At 38.5% G+C, this 13092-nt stretch overlaps 1 protein-coding gene across 6 annotated transcripts in view; it reads right to left on the minus strand.

Annotated features, from left to right (window-relative positions):
• Window positions 1–3317: 3317 nt before the first annotated feature.
• Window positions 3318–13092, minus strand: part of ZNF37A (zinc finger protein 37A) — a 29950-nt gene continuing 20175 nt past the window's right edge. For 2 of the 6 annotated variants that reach the window (XM_043926297.1, XM_043926296.1), the window contains 3 exons: window positions 10144–10225; window positions 9557–9652; window positions 3318–4851 (listed from right to left, as the gene is read on the minus strand). In XM_043926297.1, the coding sequence (XP_043782232.1) occupies window positions 3410–4851; window positions 9557–9652; window positions 10144–10225 (1620 nt within the window). In that variant the 3' untranslated portion in view covers window positions 3318–3409. Of the gene's footprint in view, window positions 4852–6892; window positions 6964–9556; window positions 9653–10143; window positions 10296–13092 lie in introns of all 6 variants that reach the window. The other 4 variants (XM_043926300.1, XM_043926299.1, XM_043926295.1 and 1 more) reach the window with 4 other exon arrangements.

Below are 13092 nucleotides of genomic sequence, written 5' to 3' on the forward strand. Positions count from 1 at the left end.
TCAGTGATATTTTTATATCTATGTTCATCAGTGATATTGATGTCATTTACTTTTTTCTGTGATATCTTTGTCTGGTTTTGGTATCAGAGTGATGTCAGCCTTGTAGAATGAATTTGGTAGTGTGCCTCCCTCTGCAATTTTTGGAAAGACTTTGAGAACAAGTGTTAACTCTTCTCTAAATGTTTGGTAGAATTTGCCTGTGAAACCATCTGTTACTTGACTTTTGTGTGTTGGAAGACTTTTTTAACTATACTTTCAATTTCATTACTTGTGATTGGTCTGTTTCCCAATCTGGGAAAATCCTAACCTGGTTCAGTCATAAAAGGTTTAAATCATAAAGTTTTATGCTTGTCCAAGAATTTGTCCATTTCTTCCAGATTGTTGATTTTATTGGCATATAGTTGCTTGTAACAGTCTCTTATGATCCTTTGCATTTCTGCAGTGTCAGTAGTAATTTATCCTTTTTAATTTCCAATTTTCTTGATTTGAATCCTCTCCTCCTTTTCCTTGATCAGTATGGCTAAAGGTTTATCGGGTTTTGTTGTTCCTTCTCTAGTTGCGGTATGAAGTCAGACTGTTTGAGACTTTTGTTTCTTGAAGTGAGATGGAATTATTATAAACTTCTGTCTTAGAACTTTTTTTGCTCCATCACTTAGGTTTTGTATCATTGAGTTTTTACTGTAAGTTATTTCTGTGTATTTTTTATTTCCTCTTTGATTTCTTGGTAATCTCTTGGTTATTTAGCAATGCAGTGTTCAGCCTCCATGTTTGTGTTTTTTACAGTTTTCCTGTAACTTGATTTCTAATCTCATAGCACTGTGGTCAGAAAAGTTGCTTGATAAAATTTCAATTTTCTTAAATTTTCTGGGGCTTGATTTGGGACCAAAGATGTGATTTTATTCTGGAGAATGTTTCATGGGCACTTAAGAAAGTGTACTCTGCCACTTTCAAGTGGAGTGTCCTGTAAATATAAATTAAATCTACCTGGTCTGTTGTGTCATTTAAAACTGTACTATTTCTTGTATGGATGATCTGTCCATTGCTGTAAGTGGGGTGTTAAAGTCTCCCACTATTATTGTGTTACTGCCAATTTCCCCTTTTATGGTTGTTAGCATTTACTTTGTGTTTTGAGATGCTCCTAACTGTTGTATCTATGAGTGCTCCCTTGATCACTGTGTAGTGTACTTACTTATCTAACACTCTTTAAAGTCAGTTTTATCTGATAGGAGTATTGCTATGCCAACTTTCTTTTTGATTTGCGTTTGAATGGAATATCTTTTTCCATCCTCTGATTTTCAATCTGTATGTGTCCCTAGGTCTATAGAGGGTCTCTTATACAGGTCTATTTTTGCATCCATTCTGCCAGTTTGTATACCTGATTGGTATTTTGTGGGGAAATACTTAAGAGATTATGCCAGTATTCTTCATTAAGCTTCTACATACAAAGTAGTAGACTGTGTAAGTAGACTTAATGAATGAACCACCTGTATGATGGCTGCCAGTGGTGTTTTTATCTATCGCCATTATTCTTACTACATTTATTAGTTGGCACTGTATAAAGAAAAGCTTTTTTTCCCCTTCCTTTATGTATTTATTTACTTATATCAGTATGAATGAATGTTCAGACTGTCTTCAGATTTGGCCAAGGAAACCTGTCCAAGGTGGTTCTTTTGCCCTTTTGACATATCTGCATAATTATTTGAACAATTTCTTATTGTTTAATAGATAAGACCATACTATATTTCTCCCATGACTGACTTAGAATACGGCATTACTCCAGAGATGTGATCCATTTTTGACAGTAGGGTTCAGTTCAGTTCAGTTCAGTTGCCCAGTAGTGTCTGACTCTTTGCGACCCCATGAATCACAGCACTCCAGGCCTCCCTGTCCATCACAAACTCCCGGAGTTTACTCAAACTCATGCCCATCGAGTCGGTGATGCCATCCAGCCATCTCATCCTCTGTCGTCCCCTTCTCCTCCTGCCCCCAATCCCTCCCAGCATCAGGGTCTTTTCCAATGAGTCAACTCTTCGCATGAGGTGGCCAAAGTATTGGAGTTTCAGCTTCAGCATCAGTCTTTCCAATGAACACCCAGGACTGATCTCCTTCAGGATGGACTGGTTGGATCTCTTTGCAGTCCAAGGGACTCTCAAGAGTCTTCTCCAACACCACAGTTCAAAAGCATCAATTTTTCGGTGCTAAGCTTTCTTCACAGCCCAACTCTCACATCCATACATGACCACTGGAAAAACCATAGCCTTGACCAGACGGACCTTTGTTGGCAAAGTAATGTCTCTGCTTTTTAATATGCTATCTAGGTTGGTCATAACTTTTCTTTCAAGGAGTAAGTGTCTTTTAATTTCATGGGATGGTAGGGTAGTATTTAGTAATTAATAACTTAGTACTTGGTGTGCTCAGTCCTACTGAGGTGTCATTATGTTCAGGCCTTCTCAGCTGACAGATCCATAAAACAAAGACACACACACATAACCACTAATATAACGATTTCTGTGTATTTAAAATGAGTTACAGTCCAATTCAACCCTCTAAGACATTTTCTAGCTTCTCCTGTTTCCATTTTAACAGATACCTTTTCCAACAACAGTGAGAAATTTGACTTTCAGCATCCTCCACACATTTACTTATCTGCCCAGTGTTACCAACACATCAGCCATGCTAACTGTCTTTTTCACCTGCACTCAGCACTCTTGATGCAGGTGGACAGAACACCTTTCTCACCCCACCCCCGCCATGGCAGACCTGTGGGGAGGCCTGTAGGAGGACCAGCAGACATTTGAATTCCTTACAATCATTGATTCCAGTTCACATCTAATACCCTAAATTGGAAGGAAGAGCACACTGAGCATTGGGCCACACTGTATAAATGCTGTGTCTAAATGCAGGCATTCTTCAAATTTCACTGATTATGATTAGATTTAACCTAGAGCTTCTGCCCATTTAAAACAGAAGTATTTTTCTGGTAATTACTGTCTGATGTCCACTGAGATGCTACTTCAAACATTTCACGCAACTCCAATAAAATTATCACCTCAAAGTAAATGCTTTCCTATAATTTCCTATAGTTGGTGCATTTTCTCTGGCCTGTGGATGAAGTCTTTTCTACGAATACTGATAAGAGTGTTTACCTTGATTTCTCTGATATTTACTGAGGTGTGGTTTTGGGCAGAATGTTCCCTGTATTCATTCACCAATAGGTCTTCTCTATCTGAGCTTAATTCCAGCAGAAAATCTTCTGATTTTTCTATGTCCTTAATATCTTCACATTATTTTCTCCCCTTTGTAAGTTCTCTGATGTATTTTAAGAACTGACTTTAGACCAAAGGTGTTCTCGAAATCTTAACAGAGTTTTCTCCCCATTTGGTGTTCTCTGTTCTATAAACTGTTGACTTCACCCAGAGTGATTTCCCTCATTTATTATACCTATAGGGTTTCTTCCCAAATGTATTCTCTGATGTACAGTAAGTTTTGACTTCACATAAAATGATTTTCTGCAAACACTACATTCATAGGGTTTCTCCCCTGTGTGTGTTCTGTGATGTGCAATGAGTTTTGACTTCACACAGAATGATTTTCCACATTCATTACATTCATAGGGTTTCTGTCTTACATGAGTTCTCTGATGAACAATTAGAGCTGACTTCTGACGGAAATTTTTCCCACATTCATTACATCCAAAAGGTTTCTCTCCTGTGTGTCTCCTCTGATGTTCTGTGAAACCTGAGTAATAGCAGAAAAATTTTCCACATTCAATACATTCATAGGGCTTCTCACCTGTATGAGTTCTCAAATGTTTAGTGAGAGTTGACTTCTCAGAGAAAGATTTCCCACATTCACTACATTCATAAGGTTTTTCTCCTGTGTGAGTTCTTTGATGTTTAACGAGGTCTGATTTTCTTAGGAAGGCCTTCCCACATTCATAACATTCATAGGGCTTCTCCCCTGTGTGTGTCTTCTGATGTACAGTAAGAACTGACTTAAATGAGAAGGCCTTCCCACATTCATGACATTCATATGGTTTCTCCCCTGTGTGTGTTCTATGGTGTTGGGTGAGGGTTGACTTTTCACTGAAGGATTTCCCACATTCGTGACATTCATAAGGTTTCTCCCCTGTATGAATTCTCTGATGTTTAATGAGGTCTGAATTCTTGTAGAAACTTTTCCCACATTCATGACATTCATAGGATTTCTCCCCTGTGTGGGTTCTCTGATGTCTTATGTGGGCTGACTTCTGGTTGAATGTTTTTCCACATTCATGACATTCATAGGGTTTTTCTCTGGTGTGCATGCTCTGTTGTGCACCAAAGACTAAGTTTTCATTGAAAAAGGTTCCACATTCATTATATTCAATTACACTGTCAACTGAGTGGGTCCTTTGAATTGGAGTCAGGTCTGACTTTTGGCTCAAAGGGTGAACACTATGTTCAAAGAGAATGGAGTCTTCAAAGAAAGTTTCTCCACATTCATTAAATTCGTAGTGATTCTCTTTTGGATGTGTTCTTTGAGCAATGAAAGGTGACAAATCACAGGTTTTTCTGTTTTCATTGTATTCACAGGTGTTCTGTCCTGTGTAAGGTTTCTTACATTTAACAAAGAGTGAATTCGCATGGAAAGCTTTCCTACATTCATTGTATTCAAAAGGTTGCTCCAAAATTTGAATTTTTTGATGCTGAACAGACTCTTCATTAAGACAGAGGCCATTCTCATTTTTATTATATTCATAAGACTTCTCTCCATAATGAATTCTTTCATGCTTGTCATCATGGAACCATTTTCTACTTTTGTTAAACTCAAACTTCTTTCTTGCATAGTTTCTACTGCTGTTAATTAATTCTGAAATAGAGGGACAAGAAAGATTCGTTCACAAGAATATTTAGAGGAAATAGTATTAGGTTTGGGGGAGTTGATCAGTTTAGGTCCTAATCTCTTCATGGCTAGAGTATGACAAGTATATACATCCAATCTCATCTCTTTGTCAATTCTACCCAGGAGCAACAAGCCCATATTCTAAAAGCCCTAATTCACAAAGGAACAGTACTAAAATCCAAGCTCCAGTTCTGTCTCTAGCTCTGATTCATGATGAATAAAAATATGCAACAAAAAAACATGTCAGTGAGCCATTCTTGCCACAGGATCAGACTCACAGCTCTATTCTAGTTACATTGTGTGTGTGTGTGTGCATGCTCATGTGCACACTCAGTCATGTCCAACTCTTTGCAACCCCATGGTCTGTAGCCCACCAGGCTCCTCTGTCCATGGAATTTTCTGCAAGAATACTGGAGCAGGTTGCCATTTCCTCCGCCAGGGGATCTTTATGTTCTCTTTATTATAGTACATCAGACTTACTGATCAGGGGACCTCTCCTGACCATCAAACCCCATTTCAATCCCTTCTGGCTTTCCCCCAAAATAAATCTCAATCCTGCTTTCACATACATGTTTCAACATCTCTGTATACCACGAAAATCATAAAATTCTAAACCTGGTCCTAAAAATGTCATTTACCTTTAACCTTATGATTTTTTTGGTTATGTGTACCTGTTTTTACTCCTCTGCTATCTATAATCCTCTATGAGTGAATGATAGATAGTTGCTCAGTCATGACTGACTCTGCAACCCCATGGACTTGTATGTAGCCTGCCAGGTTCCTCTGTCCATGGAATTCTCCAGGCAAGATTACTGAAGTGGGTTGCCATTTCCTTCTCCAATAATGGTCTATATCCTTGAGTTTAATGTCCTTGGTGACAATATATATCTAAAATTTTACTTTATGGTAATATAGCTGATTTACAGTGCTGTGTTAGTTTCTGGTATACAGGAAAGTGACTCAGTTCTACATATTCTTTTTCATATTCACTTCCATTGTAGTTTATTACAGCATACTGAATATAGGACCTTGTTATTTATTCTACATATAAATAGTTTCTATCTGCTAATTCAAAACTTCCAATGCATCCCTTCCCCATCCTTCTCTCCTTTGGCCGTCACAAGTATGTTCTCTGTGTCTGTTTCATAGGTAAGCTCATTTGTGTCGTATTTTAGATTCTGCACAAAAGTGATATCATATGGTATTTGTCTTCCTGACTTACTTGGTATGAAAATCTCTAGGTCCATCCATATTCCTAAAAATGGTGTTTTCCTTCTTTTTTATGGCTGAGTAATACTTCATTGTATATATGTATCACATCTTCTTTATCCATTTCTCTGTTGATGGACATTCAGGTTACTTCCATGTCTTGACTATTATAAATATTGCTGCAGTCAACACTGGGGTACCTGTTTCATTTTTGAATTACAGTTTCCTCTGAATACATGCCCAGGAGTGGGATTGCTGGATCATAGGGTAGTTCTATTTTTTAAGGAACCTCCATACTGTTCCCCATAGGGGCTGTATCAATTTATAGTTGCACCAACAGTGTAGGAGGGTTCCCTTTTCTCCACACCCTCTCCAGCATTTATTGTTTGTAGACTTTTTGATGGTTGCCATTCTCACTGGTGTGAGGTAATACCTCATTGTAGTTTTGATTTGTATTTCTCTAATAATTAGCAATGTTGAGCATCTTTTCATGTGCCTATTGGCCATCTGGATATATTCTTTGGAAAGATATCTATTTAGCTCTTCTGCCAATTTTTTGTTGAATTGTTTGAGATGTTTGTATACTGTGGAAAATATTTTTTTTTTTTTTTTTGGTTCTGAAGGGTTTAAGTATCATTGAGACAGTTTTTTAGCCATCATTTTACAAATGTAGAGTGAATATATTTTTCTCTAGGTAAACCCAGCTGTTTATCCCCCATAAATTGCTTTTTCATCTACTGTCATCCACTCCTCACTGTTCCCCTAGTTCTGCCTTCTCTGTGTGTTCCAGCACACCCACCTTTAGATGTATGGACTCTCTGGTGTCCTGGTGTGTTAGGCAGAGGGATTTGGTGGTTCAAAGATGTTTTACTGCTTGCAGGTTGAAGGAAAATAACAAATATCTCAACTATTATGATAGTGACATCACTTAAAAGGGTAATTTTTAAAAAGAGCTTTGTGTTGTTTTGTGGATACTACATCAGACTGTATGGTATAAATCAATTTGGCCTAAACCCTACAGAAATTCATCCTGATCAGGGAAAGAAGTTTTTGTGGGTGAAAAGTTATTGTTCATGCCTAGATAGAACAGGTTCCCATAATGGGACAATTTTTGCCTATGGGGGCATTAAAAGGCTTTAGGTTCTCAGGGAAGGTAGTATACAAAGGAGACCACATGACCAAGGCAGTCTTCAGATGGAGATACTTTGGGAGATGCGTTTTGGAAAAGTAATGTTGAGTTTGCTAAGGAGTTCCTGTTAAAATCTGTTGCCTGATCTATTAGAAGCTGATAATGGTTCTCTAGCCTATTGCACTTTTGGGTGGATCACCTGGAATCCACCAGAAAACCTGTAAAAGAAAAAAAAAGACTTAAGCATAATCCTATGTATGTGAAAGTTTGGCCTTAATTTGTCCTTTAAGTGTGAGCCCTCTGATGACAAGGATAGTTATCAGAAATGTTCAAATAATTGCGCAAGCCCCTGATAGTGTAAGAAACCTCAGACATGTAGTCTGTAAGCAGTTTTCCTATAGTGTGGTTACTCCATTAGAAAGAGGTGTGAAACATGAATTTAGCTGAAGAGATTCATGAGCCTGCCTTAGCCTAGAAGGCATTTAAACCAGCTTCATCTGACTGGCCAAAGCTGTATGGAGAGCAAACGTGCCACTGACTTACTTATTGCAGTTCAAGGCACGGTGTGGGCAAAACACTAATGTGTCCCGCTTCACCAGGGTACAGATAGGCCAGGTAAAATCTTCATTGTTAAAGGCCAAAACAAAACAAGGAATGGCACATTATATAGAGAAGCTGGCCAGAAGTCACCTATGGAGAAGTAAAATGAGTGGCACTGTGGGATTCTACAGAATATCATTTTACTTTGCTGCACAGTTAGAACTTTGTGAATGAATGTTAACAAAACTTGGAACCTAAATTTTGGAGAGTAATTTATTACATATGGATAGACTGCTAGAGAGATTTACATTTCAGTGGGGGTGCTGAACCCTGGGACCCTGATGCAATCTTTGATATAGGCTGGAGACAGTGTTGTTTTTTTTTCCCCCCTGAAGAAATCTGTATACCAAAAAGTTAAGAGAAAGAACCCCAAATCTTCTCTCTCTTCTCTTAAAAGAAAGGGAGAAAAAAAAAAAAAAAAAAGAAAGGGAGAGCTACCTCTCCCTTCTACAGAACCATGCTCAGATTCACTGGTAGTGTTCTTCACCTGCAACACCAACTTTGTGTCTCTCTGTAGGACTCCTGGCTTCTCTCTCATTGCACCAAGAGAGTAGGTACGTCAGACCACATGGTTAGTAGTTCGTATTAAGTAAATATAATTCATTATCTATTCTGTTCCAGAAACTATATGTACTGTATTTATGATATTGACAAAAATAAATATTTACAATTTAACACTCTGAAAATCTCCACAACAATAATTTCAGACCCAAATGGCTTCAGTGGCGAAATTTTCCAAACACCAAAGAAATATAAAAAATCATCATGAAACAATGCTCTCTTGACTCATCTTACAAAAATGAGTGTATATGCAAATCAGAAAACAAACTTACGGTTACTCAAGGGGAGACTGAAGGGTGGAGGGACAAATTAGGGGTCTAATTTAAGAGATACAAATTGTTATGTATAAAATAGATAAGCAACAAGGATCTACTGTATAGCACAGAGAATTATAAGCATAATAACTTATAATGGAGTATAATTTGCAAAAATATTGAATCACTATTTTGTTCACCTTGAAACTAATATTGTAAATCAACTAATTAAAAAGTATAACATTATTTTTCAAATATTGCAAAATTCAAAATAAACAAAACAAGTGTGTTTCAAATATGTACCCCAATTATGTTTCAGTAATGGAATGGAGGGATAAGTTCTGGGTTAGTCACAATGGAACACTGCAAAGCAATAAATTACTGATACACGACATGTATGACAAACACAGTGCTGATCCAAAGAAGGCAGACACACTATATAATATATACATAGTGCACATATATTTACATATAGTACATACTGTATGACTACAGTTATCTGAAGTTAAAAACAGGCAAACTTGATCTATGCTAATAGAAGGGGGAGCAATGTTACTTACTGGGAGGACACCACCAGGGGACCTTCTGGGGTGCTTAAAAAATTGTTCCATATGTTCATCATGATTGATATATAGGCATCTCTGTATAGAATATTTACTTGAATGTTTAAACATTTGCATTTAACTTATTATATAATTTATACCTTAAAAGAGATACCAGCATTTTGACACTGGGAAGATACGCATGATTCAATGACACTGGATACTTGAGCCATGTTAATGTGCATTCCAAAGGTCCAAAGCCACAGAAACATGATTCCTGAAGACCCTTTCAACGGTCTTAATCTCTGAACTTAACCTTTTGTGATCTTATTTTCTCCTAAACACCATGTGGCTTATACTCCTACTGACTCACTCACCTGGGACACTCTGCCTTGAGTACTCTTCCGCTAATATCCATGGCTCCTCTCCTTGCTCCAATTTGAGGATCACTTCTGGCTTAGGGATACAGTACCCTGTGAATGAGGATTATATGACTTGAAACAAATTGGATTTAAGTTTCAGGGCCTTTGAAGGAGCAGTACAATGTACTTCAAAGAATATACAATTAAAGAAAGCTCATTTAATCCTCTAACGGGGCAGAGGTGGCTTCCCTGGTGGCTCAGAAAGTAAAGAATCAACCTGCAATGTGGGAGACCCGGGTTTGATTCCTGGATTGAGACGATCTCCTGGAGAAGGGAATGGCAACCCATTCCAGTGTTCTTACCTGGAGAATTCCGTGGACAGAGCCTGGGGGGGCTACAGTCCATGGGGTCACAAAGAATTGGATACGACTGCGTGGGCAGATGACAACACATTCTTTCTGGTACTCAAAAGGGATAAACTGTCCTTGGTCTCTAAATTCCAAACCTAAGCATTATTTTAGTCTACAAAAATTCCACAAGTTTCTATAAGTGAGAAAGGACATGTACACTGGGAGTCTGCATGGGGAACAAGTGCTACCTACCCACTGAGATGAGGTGGCTGTAGTTCTCCAGCATCACGTCCCTGTACAGCATCCTCTGAGCTGGGTCCAGGTGTTGCCACTCCTCCTGAGTGAAGCCCACAGTCACATCCCTGAATGACAATGATCCCTAGAAAACCACACTTTGGCTCAATCTCCAAGGGTGAGAATCAGGTGATTGATGTGGGGGAAGAAAAAGAGTTTGAAGACTAATTCTTACCATTTTCCTGTAAAAATGTTAACAAAGGATCTTTACTATGTAGCTTACACTTTGGTGTTAAAGTGTTTTTACACTTTGTGATTAAACAAAAGAAACCATGGTAGAGATACCATTGGCAAATTGGTTTATTACTCAATGGAAAAATACGCTCATGGCTTTATATGACTGAAACTGTCCTAGTTTTTGAGAATTCCAAGTTGAATAATTTAGTCTTCCTGGTCTCAAAGAACTTATTCTCATAAGGAAACATATCAAGACATACCTACCATATAACTTAAAGGATTCATATCACAAATACATGCAATGCAGACAGAGATCACAAAGGGATGCTATGCAAATTCATGTGAGAGTGTCAGCACCCTGGATTTCACTGAGCAGATAAAACTTCCAGTGCTTATATAGAAATAGTAGTTTCTTTGCAAATATATGGCAAAACTGCTAGAAAAGAAAATGGGTAGCAAGCCAATGGACTGCACAACAGGACAGGAGAGCAAGTCTGAAGCTGTGATGAGATGACGGCTGCAGAGGTGGGGGTAGGGGTGGGGAAGGTTTGGGGGAAGGAAACCAGGGAATATATTTGGCTTAAATTCTGTTGGTGATCTCCAGATATTTCATCACTCAACCTAATCCATACAATTCTTGAGGAACCATTAGTTTTCTCTATAAATTAAATATTATCAATTCACATACAAGAACTTAATTCTGTTCTTACTTTTCAGATAAAAATCTAAATAAACAAGCTAGTATTTTCTTCCTGTGTCCTAAAGGATAGACAGTATGTGACATACACACAGTTATCTTGCACACTCCCTTGGGGCACAGCCTCCCTCTCTCCCCCCACCTCTACTCACCCCAGGTCATTGCTGTGAATAGCAGGAAGACAATGGTGAAATGGAAATACACAATTCAGTCCCACTTAAACTAATTGTTGCTGAGGAAGTAGTGATCCCAAAGTAGGGTAGAGACTGTGCTGGAGAGCACTGTTGGACCTGGATCGCCTATAGTAAGGGGGCAGCAGCAGCAGAGAGGCTAAACAGACAACTTGGTGAACAAAGGAGAGAGAAATATTTACTCTCAGAGGATCTTCAAGATCTGTGTTAGAGGTTCTGGAAGCCCCTTGTCAAGTCTAGGGAAACAAAAGGAAGAGCAGGGTAGACGCACAGTTAAATGAAACAGATGCTAGACATACAGTACACCAAATAAACAGAACATGGAAGTGTAATAACAACTGGAAGGTTGCATAGATGATTCTAGAAAAGAGGAGAGAGCTCTAGTATGAAAAAAAAACTTGGGTGAAAATGGCAACTCCATGTCACTGGTGTTACCAGAGTGAATCAGATGGTCACAGAGGAGATAAGCAAAGAAAGAAATGCCAGCACAGAATATAAAGGAATACCAATACTTGAGTGGCTGATAGAAAAAAGAAAAACAGGCTATTAAAGCCAAGAAGAAATTTTTTGAAATGTAAGAACAGGAAACTAGTACAGCCACTATGGAGAACAGTGTGGAGATTCCTTGAAAAACTGGAAATAGAACTGCCATATGACCCAGCAATACCACTCCTGGGCATACACACCGAGGAAACCAGAACTGAAAGAGACACGTGTACCCCAATGTTCATCGCAGCACTGTTTATAATAGCCAGGACATGGAAGCAACCTAGATGCCCATCAGCAGACGAATGGATAAGGAAGCTGTGGTACATATACACTGTGGAATATTACTCAGCCATTAAAAATAATTCATTTGAATCAGTTCTAATGAGATGGATGATACTGGAGCCCATTATACAGAGTGAAGTAAGCCAGAGAGATAAACACCAATACAGTATACTAACGCATATATACGGAATTTAGAAAGATGGTAACAATAACCCTATATGCAAGACAGAAAAAGAGACACAGATGTATAGAACAGACTTTTGGACTCTATGGGAGAAGGCGAGGGTGGGATGTTCTGAGAGAACAGCATTGAAACATGTATATTATCAAGTGTGAAACAGATCGCCAGTCCAGGTTGGATGCATGAGACAAGTGCTCGGGGCTGGTGCACTGGGATGACCCAGAGGGATGGGATGGGGAGGGAGGTGGGAGGGGGGTTCAGGATGGGAAACACATGTAAATCCATGGCTGATTCATGTCAATGTATGGCAAAAACCACTACAATATTATAAAGTAATTAGCCTCCAACTAATAAAAATAAATGAAAAAAAAAAAGAAAAAAAGAAATGTAAGAACAGAACCAAATGACAGAATAGTAGGAAATAATAAGTAACAGTTTCACAAGTAACACAGTTTCACAAATAACTGACACTTCCAATTAAAGATGGCAGACTTAACACATCTACTTCTGAAGACTCTGATGCCTCCAGCAATGTAAGTGGAAGAAACAATAAAAATAAATGTGCAAATAACAGAATATACTGGAAGACAATTTTATTCAACTTCTAGATGATATGAGCAGATACTATGAGACAGAGAGAAACTACAAGTGTGATACCTACAATTTATGTAAGCGCAGACGTGGAAGCTTCCAACCACAGCCAGTGACCACCAAGCTCTAAGCCCTCCAACCAGGGCTAGGGGTCAGCATAGGTGGTAAGACGAATGGCAAAATGACTGACAGTTGACTGCTAGGGCAGTCTCTCTTACTCTGTGGAGATCCAGCAGCTAATGAAGACCAAAGTTGAAGAGCAGCCATTCTATGAAGTTGGGACACTTAAAAAAAAAGCT

This window comes from Cervus elaphus, chromosome 15 (genome assembly GCF_910594005.1).
Source record: "Cervus elaphus chromosome 15, mCerEla1.1, whole genome shotgun sequence".
NCBI lineage: Eukaryota > Metazoa > Chordata > Mammalia > Artiodactyla > Cervidae > Cervus > Cervus elaphus.